The 16768-nt window shown below is 37.4% G+C and overlaps 2 protein-coding genes across 4 annotated transcripts in view; both read right to left on the reverse strand.

The window, feature by feature from the left end:
- Positions 1-887: 887 nt before the first annotated feature.
- On the reverse strand, positions 888-11022 carry LOC130561008 (cytochrome P450 3A40-like). Of its 3 annotated transcripts, XM_057345050.1 has the most exons (14): positions 10917-11022; positions 9545-9711; positions 5857-5950; positions 5683-5735; positions 4769-4868; positions 4542-4661; positions 4325-4410; positions 3990-4138; positions 3742-3866; positions 2989-3076; positions 2738-2898; positions 2429-2655; positions 1746-1908; positions 888-1616 (listed from the first exon to the last, which is right to left on the reverse strand). In XM_057345050.1, exons 2-14 carry the CDS (start codon positions 9610-9612, stop codon positions 1530-1532), a joined length of 1521 nt encoding a protein of 506 aa, XP_057201033.1. In that variant the 5' UTR covers positions 9613-9711; positions 10917-11022; the 3' UTR covers positions 888-1529. The 3 variants fall into 3 exon arrangements, with proteins under 3 accessions (XP_057201033.1, XP_057201030.1, XP_057201032.1); XM_057345047.1 differs by having other exon boundaries at positions 2738-3076; XM_057345049.1 differs by having other exon boundaries at positions 2738-3076; positions 9545-9705; positions 10917-11004.
- Positions 11023-11433: 411 nt separating this feature from the next.
- sdk1a (sidekick cell adhesion molecule 1a) overlaps positions 11434-16768 on the reverse strand; it is a 295667-nt gene continuing 290332 nt past the window's right edge. The window contains exons 43-46 of the mRNA XM_057345051.1: positions 16617-16754; positions 16304-16424; positions 15243-15372; positions 11434-13085 (exon numbers count right to left, since the gene is read on the reverse strand). Of these exons, the coding sequence (XP_057201034.1) occupies positions 12813-13085; positions 15243-15372; positions 16304-16424; positions 16617-16754 (662 nt within the window). The 3' untranslated portion in view covers positions 11434-12812. The remainder of the gene's footprint in view (positions 13086-15242; positions 15373-16303; positions 16425-16616; positions 16755-16768) is intronic.

Here is a 16768-nt window from a genome sequence, read left to right on the forward strand (position 1 = left end):
GTTATCCCATGGTTTCACATGGGAATTCACATGGAATTCACACCAAAATGTTCCAAAAATACAAATTTCACATGTGATCACATGTGTTTTTTGCACATGTGAATTTCGTGTGTCTTTTCTGTAAGGGAATGAATACCCATTTGTATTTTTTCTTGCTTTTTGACATACTTCATACTTTAAATTGATTTGTTCTGTTAGTAAGATATTTACTAAGATCTCTAAGGTGACATAACCCTGACCATTATTACTATTTTTATTCAATTAATTGGGCTGTATTGTCTTCATCTACTAATATTAGTTGGGTCATCTACCTATATCTCTATTAATGCCTTTAACACTTTATTGGGATTTCCTATACATTTGGATTAAAATCAAATGATGGTTTATCCTGATATGACTGTAAAGGAGATCGTGACCCATGTTTCTTCAGTTGATTTAACAAATATGAAATTATATTTTAATAATACTGAAATGGGGGGGGGGGGGGGGAAGAAATGATAACAGTTACATTCACATTATGAAGTCATTTAAAATGTCAAAAGCCAAATAAAACTGATTTGTGATAGCCTACATCATAACATAGTTTTAGGGTTATATTAAGGCTAATTTACAAAGATCCTATAGGGTCAAGTCAAATCAGTATGGTAAATATGCTTTAAATGGCACTTTAAAGGGATAGTTTACCCAAAACGAAAATTCTGTCATCATTCACTCACCCTCAAGTTGTTCCAAACCGGTATAACTTACTTTGGGGCTGGGGGAGTAAATGGTGACAGAATTGTCATATTTGGGTTAAATGGAATCTTCAAACATCTTTAAACTTCATATGCCTCAATATTAAAAGATTTAAAAAATATATGTTACTAGAAAAAGTATGTCATATCCTATCAAGTCAAGTCAACTTTATTTATATAGCGCTTTTCACCATTTTCATTGTTACAAAGCAGCTGTACGTGAAACATACTGACTATAAGCAAAACATTTAAAGTTATACAAGTAAAAACAAAAAAAGGTGAAAACACAGAAGACAGAACTGCACACACCGGTTCAAACAAACCCACATACAAAACACGGACTCACAACTCCACACACACAATATACACACGTATCATAATAATGATGTTTTTAAAGTGCTGTTTTATTAATAGTAGTTTTCAATCTGCATGAGATGGAGCCCAGAAAACATGGCAAGCTGACCCCATTAAAACTCCATCAACATCCCACATTGGTATGAAATTATTCTGTAGCATCATTTACATTTTAGATTCTTTAAAAATCAAAACACAGTTTTCCTTTTAATAATGTATTTATTACAATAGCAAAAATACAAAACAAATGACAAAATTACAGAGAGGAGCTCAAGGCTCATAAAATCACAAGTGACGTAATTGCGCCAATGTACATTACAACAGCTTAGATTGAGTTATTAGAAGTGTGATTACAATTACATGTAACTTTTTCTTGTGATTACATGATATCTAAGCATGTCTTCTAGATCATTTTACTAAAATGTGACAACTCCTTTAGCTTTATTCTCTGTCCCTGTGAGATCTTGGTATGAAGTTCAGTGTGATCGGCACCTTAGGCTGAAAAATGACATTCAACTCAAGAGGGATCTGAAAACAAACAGACAAACAAACAAAAAATACATTTATCTCTGTGTTTAAATAGGGAACAATGAATCACATACAAGTCTCATAGATGTAAATACTAAACAATGAGAACAGAGGTGCCAGTGTACCAACCTGCGTCTCTTTACATGTTTCCACAGTGAAGTTTTGAAGCAGCTTCACGACAAGAAGTTTCATGATCATCAGAGCAAATCTCATTCCAATGCAATTTCGGGGCCCGAGTCCAAAAGGCATGAAAGCATACTGGTTAACCTCCGACTTACTGTCTGGACTGAACCTTCAGAGAAATATCACACACATTCAGTTTTGCAATTCAAACGTTTATGAAATTCAGAGTGTGCACAACATGTTTTCGAACACAGCAGTCAGTATCTGCAAATAAAAATGCTAAATTCATCTTTTTAAAGAATAACAAGTGCTTTTAATTAGGGGGTCGAAATTAAAATGGAATAAAAACCTTGTTTACTCATTTCTCTCATACTAAAAGCACTTTGTCTAGCTCCAGCGTTATCTATTCACTTTTCCATTTCTGTATCATCTTGTAAAAACACCTTGAAGATAATCATACGTGAAAAAAATCTGGCTGACGATTACTGGCTTACTCAAAAATGTTGATTTGTATCCTTAAACACATTTGGAAAATGAGGGGATGTGATTGGATTTGCTCACTTTCCTCACAATTAAATGGTTCTGATAACTGCATGTTTATCATTTAAATGAATGTTATTATGATACAATTAAACTGTGTTGCTTTCTGTTTCATATATTTTTTCTGTTTGCTAGATGAAACACATCACCTCTCTGGTCTGAACTCATCGGGGGATTCCCAGAGATGTGGGTCACGATTTAACACATATGTAGGAATTCCAACCAGAGTGCCCTTGGGTATGGTGACCCCATTGAGCTCTACAGTTTTCTTACAGGTCCTCTCCAAGCGTGGGGCAGTGGGAAGAAGTCGCATTGATTCATTGATGGCCATTTCCAAGTAATCCATTTTCATTAATGCATCATATGTGACGGGCATCTGTGAAATCCAAAAAACAAAATACTGTTCTTTTTACTCTGCCTTAAACGTTCTCCATACAAGCTGTTTACAGTTTACTCACATTGAGGGGAAAGTTTGTGTCAATCTCCTCAACCAGCTGTTGCAGACAGTCTGGATTAGTTGCGAGATTATAGAGGAGGAAGCTCAGAGTAGTACTTGTTGTCTCATAACCTCCCAGGATGAAAATGAAGGACTGAGAGAGGATCTCATGGTCGGTAAGACCTATCAAGTCCAGATAAAAGCAAATGTGAAAGCAGAAGAAATCTCTGATTGTGACCACGTGCGTCTGAAATTCTGTATTTTCTCTCAAACCTTTAACTGGTTGTTCACTTGTGGTGTCCACAGCTTGTTCATCAGATATTTGACTCTGGATCATGAGCTTTAGAAAGTCTACTCGCCCCTAAAGAAGAAAGATAAGCCATTTATATCTTCACAAAATTTAAAAGTCATTCTTTAAAATCTGTGACTATTAAAGGGGTCATATGACACGGCTAAAACGAATATTATTGTTTGTTTTCGATGTAATGCAATGTGTATACACGATTTAAGGTTCAAAAACACTGTATTTTCCACACACGTGCATGTTTGTATCTCCTCTTTGCCCCGCCTCTCTGAAACGCATGGATTTTTTACAAAGCTCATCGCTCTGAAAAGCGAGGTGTGCTATGATTGGCCAGTTAACCAGTGCGTAGTGATTGGTCGAATACTGCAAGCGTGTGAGGGAAATGTAACGCCTCTTACCATATTTGGAACATCAGGTTCCAAAGCAATTGTACTGACAGGTACGCACGCCCACCTTACTTGCGTATACATTTGGGCAGTTTTAGTCCAATCATACCACGAACTGACGTGGATTTGTGGGGGTGTGGTTACACGAGGCGTTTCAGGCAGGTCTGGGTGAGCATTCACTTTTAGATAGAATGCATCTTTTGTTCCCACACTTTAATTTTTGCAATTTTACGTGTCTAATACATGCACGGACAACTTATAACACACCAAAGACACAGAAAAACATGTATTCGCGCCATATGACCCCTTTAAAGAGTGAAATAGTGACAAACCTACATTGGATTCTTTGTTGTGCTCGTCTTTTATCTTTCTCAGAGCATTGTAGAAAAAATCCAGAGATGACTTTGAGAAAAGAGTTATACCCAGTTTGGACAAAAAAATTGCAACAGAGGGAAAAAGAGCTGAAATATAAAAGCAATTTGTCTTAGTGAAAAAACAAATCTTTCAAAATGTAATCTTGAACATAACTGTTTTGATTATTTAATTTAAATCGTCAATCAAAACTATTATTTTAAATGACATACTTAATATCAAAATGAATGGACTGAACAGACTGAACTGGAAAAACTTCTTAATATTGGTAACGAATGGGTCATCAGGGTTGTTTATGGAGTCAATGTCAACACTGAAAGAAGAGCTGGTGACAACATCCAAACTGTATGGTGCGACAGCACTGTCAAGAAACATGTGAAATCTCAATGTGGTATTCAGTCATACAGAGAAAACATACATGAATACTGTACATCTACTGCTGCTCGGATGTTTACAATCATTGTTAAACGTTTTGCAATTGCTTTTTGTGAAAATTAGACACATCATGTTTATTACATTTTAAATGAACACGGATTGTCAGACATACTCTTTAATTTTAACTGGCTGCTCCAGGTCTCTCTTCAGCATATTTTTTATAAAACGCTCTGCATGTGTCTCCGCTGTAGGAAATATCTGGAACATATTAACATATTCACAGAATAACATATTAAGATATTACTGTTAACTACTCTACAAATCAGCACAACATGTGAAAAGTCAACATAATGTGTTGTGTGAACATAAGTGATAGTAAAAGGATTTGCCTCCTTAAGTCGACCGCTTGTGAAATATGGGGAGAGTGAACTGCGGATTCTTTTCCATCTCTCGTCTTTAACTATAGTAATTCCATCAGCAAAAGGGCCGGCCAGGGCATCATTTGTTTCCTGAAATATCCAAAAATGGTGATCTTTAAAGGGCCTTAAATGTAGCCTTAGCTGTTTCTGTATTTTCCAGAACATTTGTATTTTGATGATTGTGGGGATGGGTTTACCCTTCTGTTGGTGAAGGTGGAATAGCATTCTTTCACCATAACGGCTTTGATCATTTCCAGATCAGTAATCATTAATATTGGGAGTCTTCCATCAAAGATCCTATAAGCAAAAAAAAGAACATACATTGGTTTGCAGTGATATTGATCAGGTTTGGAAGGTCACGGCAACGGCATATCACAGTACATATAGTTCTTGACAGATCTTTATTTACTATACATTTCAATAGATATGCTGCATTTTCTTTTATATTTGAATATTCAGAGGCAAAACAAAATTTCCCCATGTTTTATTCACCGTCAAGGCATCCTGACTGAATATGACTTTCTTCTTGAATAATAAATCCGCGGTCACACTTGACTTTTCCCTCCATTGACTTCCAATTCATACACATGCGAATGTGATACACCGGAAACGCATGCCCGTCCTACGATATTTGGCTGCATAGCAAAGTTCAAGATCAAAGAACTGCTCGACATGGCGCCGCGGTCTTAACAAAGGTCTTCTGAAGCAAATCGATGCGTTTGTTTAAGAGAAATATCAATATTGACAGTGCTATTAACGTTGATGTCTAACATCTGTTATCCCTCGGCTGTGCATGAACCAGAGGCTTGTATTTCCAGCAAATGACAGTCTCGAAAACTTGGAAGAAACATTATATGTGGTATTATAACTCTGATTGCATTATTCTTCAAGAGGAAAGTCATATTCAGTCAGGAGGATGCCTTGAGGGTGAAACATAGGGAAATTTAGTTTTGCCTCTGAAATATCCCTTTAACACTGGAATTCCAACTTATTTAAATGTATAAAATGAAATATATATATATTAGACTGTAAAAATGACAACAAACTTGATTTAAATATGCAAAAAACTGTTAAAAAATGAATAAATTCTAATCAGTTGAGTGGTACTCACCCCCACATCTTTCCATATTTCTCTGCACACTCCATATCGAAATTGCAAATACCCTAAAATACATTTGTATAAATACAATGAAAATCAAGAAGCTTTTCTGTTTCTTTTTATTTTGCTAATTCATGTTTGACTCTACACATTTTATTTTACAATAGTAAATAATAAAACACCCACTTTTCGATATGAGAGAAATGTGCCAAGGAATGGCCAAGGCCTTGGTCCTGGAATTTCCAGTTTGTTGAAAAACCCATGTGGCCAGACACCATAACTACAATGACAGAATTATCAGACCTAACCACAAACTAACTCAGATCCATAGCAGTAATAGCTATTTATGGACTATAAAATCAAAATACAATCCAGTATTGTCACGTGTTCATGTTAGTTTCTGTGGACTTTTAGTTGGTTCCTTTTATGAGTTCCTGTTTCCTGTCCTGTATTGTAGTCCTTTGTAGTTCTTTTGTTCAGATGTTTCTTGTTAAGTAGTTTTCACCAATGTATTTAAACCCCAGGCTGCATCTGAAAATGAGTCATGAATAGTATGTCGGAAACCTCAGTATGCAAAAATCAGTAGGCGAGAAATACCCAGATGGTCTCCTACTTCCGCCGAGGTTCGTGAGAGCAAGTTAAGTAGGCCTAATGCCATGCAGCAATGAATCGCAAAGGGGAATATGGAGGAAACTGAAGGTTTGCAGTGACAGACTCTCAAGACTCAGACTTTATTCCACATGTAACCAAAATCGTGTATGTTCATGTAACAACTCCTTTATTCTTTTGGATTGGCAACCACGTAAACACATCGTAATGCATAGCGTAAGCTACATTTTAAAACATCAAAATAGACCCGCCATGAACTGTTAAATGAAAAACACAATGTAGCCTACAAAAATATGCCGCCAGTTGGGCCGTCTGGCCGTCAAGTGTTTCATCGCATGCTTGATACCAATAGTGTAGGGAAACCGTGACGTTGTTTACTACGTCATTATGCGCATGCGCAGAACGGATCGTGCAGGCATACCGGATCGTGTACCGACAGATGTCAGACACTTCTCTATCCCATGATGCCACGGGAGCTGAGCAACGGTCAAATTTCAAAAGTAAATCAAATAAATATAGTGGAAAACTTTAAGGCGGATGTCCGTTTTTAATGTAAGTGCCAATAAATGAATTTCTCGTGACTAAATGATGTTTTTATCAACGCTCATGTATAGGTTGTGGTTAATACGTCATAGGTCAAAGAGCATACGGGTCACATGACCATAAAACATGGCAGACGCAGTATGTCGGAAATGTATTCGTACTACTCACACTCATACTATATAGAACGTACTATTTTAACGGCCGATAGGTAGGTACTTAGTCAAATTCAGTACGTACTGTCACAGTATGCGATTTCGGACGCAGCCCTAGTGTTTCCTTTAGTGATGGGAGAAACAACGATTTTCGAAGCTTTGAATCAATTGAACCAATTGCTTCGCAAAATGATTCAGGTTTTCGAAGCGTTCGAAACACCACATGCTGGCGCCACCTACTGGTGAAAAAGTTGTAAAAGCATCAAGATCTCAGGCCAAACTCGTTGACAAATTATACAAAGAATTGCTAACGTTTTCTTAAAATTGTAAGTGTAATGTTTCTATTTATAATGAAGAAACTGTTTGTAGCAGATGTCTTTATTACAGCTCACATGTTTACTGTCAGCTCTCTTACTCCAACAACAACCACCTGAGGTCCGCCAACCTCTACCTACCTCTAGTGGTTAGTAGTTGTAACCTACATACATTTATATATCATGACAGTAAGGTTTTAAAATAAATTAGAAATCCATACGTTTCATTAAATATTAGTCATAGTGCATGCATTTTGTGTTTTTAATTGTATTTAATTATAATCATCAGAGCATTAACACCATTAGGATAACCATCACTTTCCCCATTTAACTATACACTTTGTCATTAAAGCCGTGTAGACAAATAAGCAGGTAAAGTAAAGATAGTGTTATACATCTGGAAAAGGACAATGAAATGATTTTATACAAAGTTAGCTTTATCTTTATTTCCAGATATTAATTGTAAGAACTCATCACTCATTAAACCACACAGGCTTATGTGTGAAAGGGAAATTATGTTTGACAAAAAATAAACTGTGATAAGAGTACAACAAGACAGAAGTGTCATTATATATTTTTAAGAAAATACGCTTTTGTAATGTTTAAGCAATTACAGTTAATGATGATTCCCTTTTTGGAACACAACCTCTTTTTGAAAAAACAAATCTTCCCCCCCCCCGAAGCCTCATCCTCCACCACTGAAAATGGCTGTATCTCTTTGATCATGTCCACTAAAGCCTCAAAAATCCCCTTTGGTCTAGCTAAAAATAAAATAGAAATGATTAGTGTATACTGTGTGTATTTTGCAAATACTGTATTTATAGCGTGCAGTTTTTAGGATTTAAGGGGTTAACATTTTTTAATCACATCAAAATTTGTTCTTTAATCACTTTTGTCTGTAAGATGTCCAGAAGAGTAAGTGTGAAGCACTTTATACATGCTTTGTCTATGAACATCATCTCCATCAGATGTATGCCAATCCAATAAAGCAGGGTGTTGGGAGTGCATTTGTTAACATTGATGAAATAGTGTTAAGATAACAGAGTTGTGTCAAACTTCACTCCACTTATCTTAGATATTATGTTTTTAAAAGCCAAATGATCGTTTTTGCCTACTCATTCTTGTTTGTGTTTATTTACATTCACGCATTTGGCAGACATTTTAATCCAAAGCGATTTACATTGCATTATACTATACATTGGTTTCTGAGTATGTGCAATCCCTGTGATCGAACCCATACCCTTGGCATCGCTAACGCCTTCTCTAACCACTGAGCTACATGAAAGCCAAAGTGAAGTTTCTCTAGATTTCATGCCAGGTAGTATTTGGGCATCTTAAGATGATAACTGGCCATAGATTTCTACAAACAATTTATTCATTTCTGTTTTTTTAAACCTACATAGTAAAACTTGGCCACCTATAGTAAAATGTTACCATGTTTTTATTATGTTTGTTAGCTGTATTTTATTAGTTATTACATCTTAAATCAAAACAAAGCAACTGCAGTTTGATTGACATTATTTGGAATGCACAATAAAAAAACATGATTTTAGATTTTTTTTAAAAACGGAGTCATCTCATTTTGGAACCAAACTCTTCATATGGATTACCTTAGTTTTGTACCTTGTTTTGTTTAGTTTTATTTTATTATATCTTAAACTGCATGTGGATCCGCTTCTTGCCTGGCCTCCTTTTCCCTTTGTGACAAAACATGGACCAAAACTAAGGTAATCCATATACCACCAATCAAACACTGGGAAGATGAGAAAACATTCAACGACTGACACTATACAAAGGAAACACTTGGGTTTAAATACATTGGGGAAAACTAAGTAACAAGAAACACCTGGGAAGACAATGAACAAAAGAACTACAAAGGACTACAACACAGGACAATAAGAAACAAACTAAAAGTCCACAGAAACTAACATGAACACCTGACAAGTATGATTAAAGGTAGAAATAATAAACAGTCACTTTTGTTTAAACCATAAATATACATTCAAAAGCCATGAAGCATATTGCAAATGTATCACTAAAATCATCATGAACTAAAAATTGAGATCCAATATTTATTAGTTATCTGTAAATGATATTATACAATCCCGTTTGATCAATAACAGAAATAAAAGAACAATAAAAGCAACCGTAAACTTAACATGACATCCAGAAGCCATGGATATTAACAAAGATATTAAAATATAACCTAGAATAGGACCCACTGAATGCATTAACTGGATGTCAGCGCATACTTACATAAACAGAAGGGTTATGAGCAGTACCACCAAGGTCCATGTCACGGATACAGATGACAGATCAATCATTGCGTCTTTCGTTGATTTAACTGACTCCACCAGCAAGTGTGATTGTAGTTTTCACTGAAGCGTCGGCGCGCGCACTCCTGGCTCACGTCACTCCTGTGGCTTTAAATTTATAGAAGTCAAGCATTGAATCATGCGGGTGTGGGCGTGGTTTACAGGTGAGCGTGAGGACCATACAAGGCAGGAATCAAGAGGTATACGTGTATCTTCGTTTATGACTGTTTAGAGCGTATCATTGTTAACTGTAATCCCAGCTAACACAGTACGTTCTGACGACGTAGCCAATTAAAGATGCGTTTCTATTTATTTATTGCGCGCGTCTGATATGTGAGCGCACGTGCCTTTTCTGTTCTGCAAAGAGCCGCGCGCTCGCATCATTTAAACGTTAACGGTCATTTCTTTTTTCGTCATTGCCTGATATTCCTTTAGCGGTTTATTAATATTCTTTCTTTACTTTATACCGTACAGATGTGAGAGTAAACACATATTTAAGTGATTTTCGATCGATTTGGCGCGTTTAAATGAACGGACCCTGATGTTTGTGAATGTGACTAAAGAAGCTTTTGATTGTTGTTTTTAAACACGGACAACCTGCTAAAATTATGTGGTAAAACAACAATATAATGTTAAGCTTAAACATAATGTTTATTCATCTCTTTCAATAAATATCTGCTTTAAATTGTGTTGAAGTCTTTGATTTTTTATGTCATGTATTACAGTATAAATAAAATATCTGATTGTGATGTACAGTGCTGTGTTGAGTTTTATAATCGTTATACTGTGCTTTATACATATTTGAATAGAGAATTACTCCAATTGGGCATAAAATGTCATCTTTAACGCACAGATTAAATCACAATTTAATTTAATCCGCCATGTGAGGGATGATAATTGTTTAAATTAAATAAATAAAAAAACGATTTTAACAACGTGACTGTTAATTTGGCCATTAGGACATGCTCATCACGTCCCAGAAACGTTTTTTGGTACGTCCCAGGTATGTCTTCAGGAGGTAATCACCATGTCCCAACAACGTCCAATGTTACGTCGTCACGACGAATATGGGAATCACAAAGTTTCGTCGCTGGAACGTTATTATGGTACGTCGTGGCAACGACTATGGTCCGGTCCAGGTACGTCGTCACAACCTAACTGTGTTAGCTGGGATGTTACTGTTATTGAGATGACGTATGTCCACAGTTGAGGACAAAATCACAAAACGACGAATGCATACAAGAAAATTGTTTCTAACGAACGCAGTTTATTTTCAAAGTATCAAATAGAGTCATCACAATGACATTACTCACCTTAAAAGAGACAGTAAAGTCCGAGTTTGACTTCTGAGATTTTACCGTGCACTTCCTCTTTCTTTTGTTGTGTCGATTTCAACACGTCCTCCTAAAAACAGTGGATAGTGCGCCACGCTCCGGACAAAACAATAATATCGGTTTTCTTCAGACGCTTCAAAATAATGATATTAAATTGTGACCCAGTCTGTGAAAACCAGGTTAGTCTCAAAATCTAATTATGAGATGACAAGCATCAAAGTTTGATTTCAACAATTAATTTAATCGTTTTAATCTTTGACATGGTCTTATAGTCAATATTAAACATATCGTTATTTTTTATTTATATATATTTTTTATTATGTAGGATGGTTTTATGTAGAAAACCACAGTTAATCACAAAAAGCTGGGTTTTCACAGGCAGGGTAACATTGTTTAATATCAACATAGAGAAAAGAAACGTTTAGGTTTATGCACATGAAATTATTACGTTTTACATCTTATGCTTTTATTCAAATGATTGCAAAAAGTGAAACAGTCAAAGAGGATAGTGATAACAGTAAATATCACCACTGATGCATTGTGTTCAGTGAACTGTAAACCGAAAACTGAAAGTGATAAAAATGCTTAGAAACCATATCATATCACTGATTTGTGATACAGCTGTTTTAATAGTTTTTGAAGAAACAGCAACAAGACGTCTTTGTAGTCATTTGAGTCAACAACAAACATTTAATTTTCCTTAAAAAAAACATGAACTTATTTTACTTCATGAACGTGAACACTTGTGCTAAAACATTTGGCGGGATTCAAACCAACATTCCCATTACAGCACACTCTGGTTTGCTTCATGTACTCATTGTGTTGGCATTTCTCCAAAACCGTCATACTTTTGAATGTACAAACTGCTGAACGTCTTTTTAATAACACTACGGTGAACAAAAAAAAAAAAAAAATTAATTTTAAAATCACACTGTAAAATTACACATTTTTTACAAGCCTGTTAAAAAAACAAAGATACTGAAGAAAAAGAAGGAAACCCAATATGGCTCAAGAGTGCGTATGTGCAAAGCAACCATACTGTTCTCAACACGTACACTTCATAAATTCATTCATTAAATAATTTCAAGGTGAGTGCAGTTTCTAAACCAGGCCAAATAGACAGGAGAGTAAAAATGGTAAAATTATAACCTAGATGTCAGTATGTGTGACCGTAAGCAATGGCACCGAAGCACATCACAACACATCTGGCTGCTCACCATCTGATTTTACAGGGATGAAGAACTAAAGCTACCGTCCTCTGACAGCCTTGATACAGTATGTTTCTTGCTGGTGAGTCTATACAGAATATACTAAAACACTGTGACGTTTGTGCCCAGAGCTCCGTGCTTCATTATCCGTGAATCAGATCCATTAGAGAAGATTTACACTTCTGACCTTTAAGATCTCGAATGCAAGGTGTATATAAAGCGACACTGACAGTGAGATGAAGCATATTCAGATGAGAGTATACAGCATGTTTTTTCTCAGCGTTTCTTTTCAGTGTGGTAAAGGGAACAGTGGCAGGAATGTTGAATACAGTATGTGCCACCCTTTAGAGCGAGAACGTCTTATCGCAACTATAGGTCACAGACATGAGCTTTCAGTCAAGGCCTGTGTTTTTAAACCATCTTTCACAAGGCTGCAAACAGGAGGGACACACACAAAGACAGTAATTCTGATTATCACCGGTGCTGTGAAGAGTCTTCAGTATTGGCATACAGTATAAAAATCATTTTTAGTCTCCACTCGCTTCATAATCTGCATTCAGCGTTCATTATGTCAGTATTGATACTGTGGATATCGAAAAATCCCGTCTCCGTAACCGTGCTGCCCACACAGAGGGGTCCGGGTCCAGGCTGACCGGGCACCCGTGCGTCACACGAACGAGGAGAAGCCCGTGACAGGAGTCCGTGATCCAGGGGTGGGCTGGCCTGTGGGGGTGTAGACCCCGCCCACGCTATGCTGCGTGACCACTGTCTGATAGTAAGATTCTGCGTCGCCGCTCGCGCAGTCCTCGTAGGAACAGGCCAGTGTCTGCTTGAGCCCCTTCTGCTGCCGCTTCCAGGAGTTGAAGTAGGAGGGGTCGCTCATGTAGTGATTCACGAACGAGTGTTTGATTGGCTCCTCTTCACATTCGCTGTCTGTCGCCTGACAATGAAAAACACGAGAGAGGAAGACTTGAACTGGCGGACTTGAATTGTGCTATATGTGAGGGATAACATTTTAGGTCCCCGACAAGGTCATTATCCATGAATAATCCCTGACAGTGTGATCAGGACCCCGACAACGCTACTTACTAAATAATGCAGGGATGTGAAATATTTTTAAATTGTTACGTGTAAAGAAAGTGAGAAAGAGAGAGTGATTTATTCGTCATTATTAATTTATCCAAACATTTTGTCATAGAACTACTATCGAGCATTATTATGAACAGTATTAAAATGATGATAGATAACACTATATATATACACTCACCTAAAGGATTATTAGGAACACCATACTAATACGGTGTTTGACCCCCTTTCGCCTTCAGAACTGCCTTAATTCTACGTGGCATTGATTCAACAAGGTGCTGAAAGCATTCTTTAGAAATGTTGGCCCATATTGATAGGATAGCATCTTGCAGTTGATGGAGATTTGTGGGATGCACATCCAGGGCACGAAGCTCCCGTTCCACCACATCCCAAAGATGTTCTATCGGGTTGAGATCTGGTGACTGTGGGGGCCATTCTAGTACAGTGAACTCATTGTCATGTTCAAGAAACCAATTTGAAATGATTCGAGCTTTGTGACATGGTGCATTATCCTGCTGGAAGTAGCCATTAGAGGATGGGTACATGGTGGTCATAAAGGGATGGACATGGTCAGAAACAATGCTCAGGTATGCCGTGGCATTTAAACGATGCCCAATTGGCACTAAGGGGCCTAAAGTGTGCCAAGAAAACATCCCCCACACCATTACACCACCACCACCAGCCTGCACAGTGGTAACAAGGCATGATGGATCCATGTTCTCATTCTGTTTACGCCAAATTCTGACTCTACCATTTGAATGTCTCAACAGAAATCGAGACTCATCAGACCAGGCAACATTTTTCCAGTCTTCAACTGTCCAATTTTGGTGAGCTCGTGCAAATTGTAGCCTCTTTTTCCTATTTGTAGTGGAGATGAGTGGTACCCGGTGGGGTCTTCTGCTGTTGTAGCCCATCTGCCTCAAGGTTGTGCGTGTTGTGGCTTCACAAATGCTTTGCTGCATACCTCGGTTGTAACGAGTGGTTATTTCAGTCAAAGTTGCTCTTCTATCAGCTTGAATCAGTCGGCCCATTCTCCTCTGACCTCTAGCATCAACAAGGCATTTTCGCCCACAGGACTGCCGCATACTGGATGTTTTTCCCTTTTCACACCATTCTTTGTAAACCCTAGAAATGGTTGTGCGTGAAAATCCCAGTAACTGAGCAGATTGTGAAATACTCAGACCGGCCCGTCTGGCACCAACAACCATGCCACGCTCAAAATTGCTTAAATCACCTTTCTTTCCCATTCTGACATTCAGTTTGGAGTTCAGGAGATTGTCTTGACCAGGACCACACCCCTAAATGCATTGAAGCAACTGCCATGTGATTGGTTGATTAGATAATTGCATTAATGAGAAATTGAACAGGTGTTCCTAATAATCCTTTAGGTGAGTGTATATGTATATATAAAATTGTATATATTTATAAAATACAATATTATTCATATAATCAATTAATTATAATAATGTAATAATTTAAATAATATAGTATACATTTGATATAATATTGCTTGTTGTATCTGTTATTGCTATAATTAAAAACATTATGATCTGCAGTTGGTATTTTCCTAAAATTGCAGTCGGTGATATGCACAATTTTTCTTTGTAGTCATCATTTTGTCACAAAGGATGAGCTCTTTACACTGTGTCAACTAGAGAAGGAATACGTGGAGAGCACAACCAACACAGTGAAAATGTGTGTTTGTGTGTGGACTTGGTTGTTATATGTTAGTGGGGACCTAAACCTGAATGCACACCATCTCATGGGGACCCGTGTCACTGTGGGGACCAAAATTGAGGTCCCCAGGGGCACAAAAGCTTATAAATTGTACAGAACGATAATTTTTGAAAATCTATTAAAAATGCAAAAAGTTTTCTAAGATCTTTAGGTTTAGGGGTTGGGTTAGGGGAAAAATATACAGTTTGTACAGTATCCAGCTCATTACGCCTATGGACTGTCCCCACGGAGATAATAAAACATACATGTGTGTGTGTGTGTGGTAAAAGTTCACCTCAGACTCGGACATGTCGGCAGGTCTCTCTGTCAGTGCTGTGCTCTCTGTGGAAACCCCACCGTTGTAGTTGCTACAGATGTCTTCATCAGAATAGAGCAGTCCAGCTGGATTGGGTCGAGGAGGTGACCTGTTCGAGGAGAGAGAGAGAGGAATGAGAACACAGGGCATGTGTGGATTTCTATCCTGTTTCTCAGTGCCCTTAGACACTAGCGTGTCTATGGTTATACTTTTATTTTTGGGGTTCTTTTGAAGTATAACATTAAGAGTATATATATATATATATAAGTATACAAGTTTTTAAAAAATCTTTCTTGCGTGAAACCAAGCATGATTTTTTTATTCTGATGAAGACCAAACACGATTTTTTGTTAATAAAATCTTTCGATCAGATAATTGTAAACTGTGGGAAATTTGTAAATCTTGCAGGAAAGAAGGACTGAAGTTAGGTGTGGTGGTTAATGTAGAGATGAGACAATGCACAGTGGGGAATTTACTTTGAATGAACTGCAGCCGCCGGTAGTGAGGTTTATTTATTTTAGTGTCCATTTCTCCACAGGAATTATGCAAATCAGGTAACAGAGCTAATGCATCCACAAATTTACTGCCGAATGCAATTTGCATACCACAAATCTAGCGCTCTGGTTCTGAATGTGAGGCTGTGAAGGAGACTGCTGTGACTCTTTAATATGCCCAAAATACAATTAAATATATAGTTGACCATTAAAGAGACTCAAAAATGAAATGTTCAAAAAATCTTTTTTGAATAATTTACTCCCCCTCACATTATTCCTAACCTGTATGTTTTACTTTTATCTACAGAACACAACAGACGATATTTTGAATGACATTGGTAACCAAACAACATTGAACCCCTATGACTTCCACTGTATGAACATAAAAACACAGACACATTTCTCAAAATATCTTCTTTTGTGTTCCACAGAAGAAAGAGTCATTTACAGGTTTTGAACAATTTGACAGTGAATAAATGATATCAGAATTATTTTTAAAAGTAGTTTGTGAATTTCCCCAGAGAGTTGTTTCATAAGTGATGTTACCTGGTTCCGTTCTTCCTCAGGAAAACGCCCTTGACATGAACAGGCCTGCTGTTGAGCTCCAGAGCCGTGAATCCTCCATTGTCCAGTGTGACCGTCTCCTCCACCGTAGACACGGCTTTACCTACGACAGTAAGCATATCATCATCCCAGCAAAAACATCACCTGGCTTCAACTTGAATCACTCTTTCAACTTGCAAGTGGGTGGATTTTCTTTTCTAAATATGCATGCAAACATTTAGCACATGATGTTGTGAGGGAGGACGCATTGATGGTTTATTATAAGAAGATTGGAGAGTTTTGGTTTAGGTCACACCTGTTCCGCAGCTCTTGTACTTTCTGTTCTGGCCGTGCAGGACGAGGCCGAAAACCACCAGCAGCAGCAGAATCAGACCGCACAGCGCCAACACGACCAGAAACCACCACTCCTCATAGAACGGCGTGTCCACTTGAGCTAAAAACAAACAA

Source organism: Triplophysa rosa, linkage group LG11 (assembly GCF_024868665.1).
Source record: "Triplophysa rosa linkage group LG11, Trosa_1v2, whole genome shotgun sequence".
Lineage (NCBI taxonomy): Eukaryota > Metazoa > Chordata > Actinopteri > Cypriniformes > Nemacheilidae > Triplophysa > Triplophysa rosa.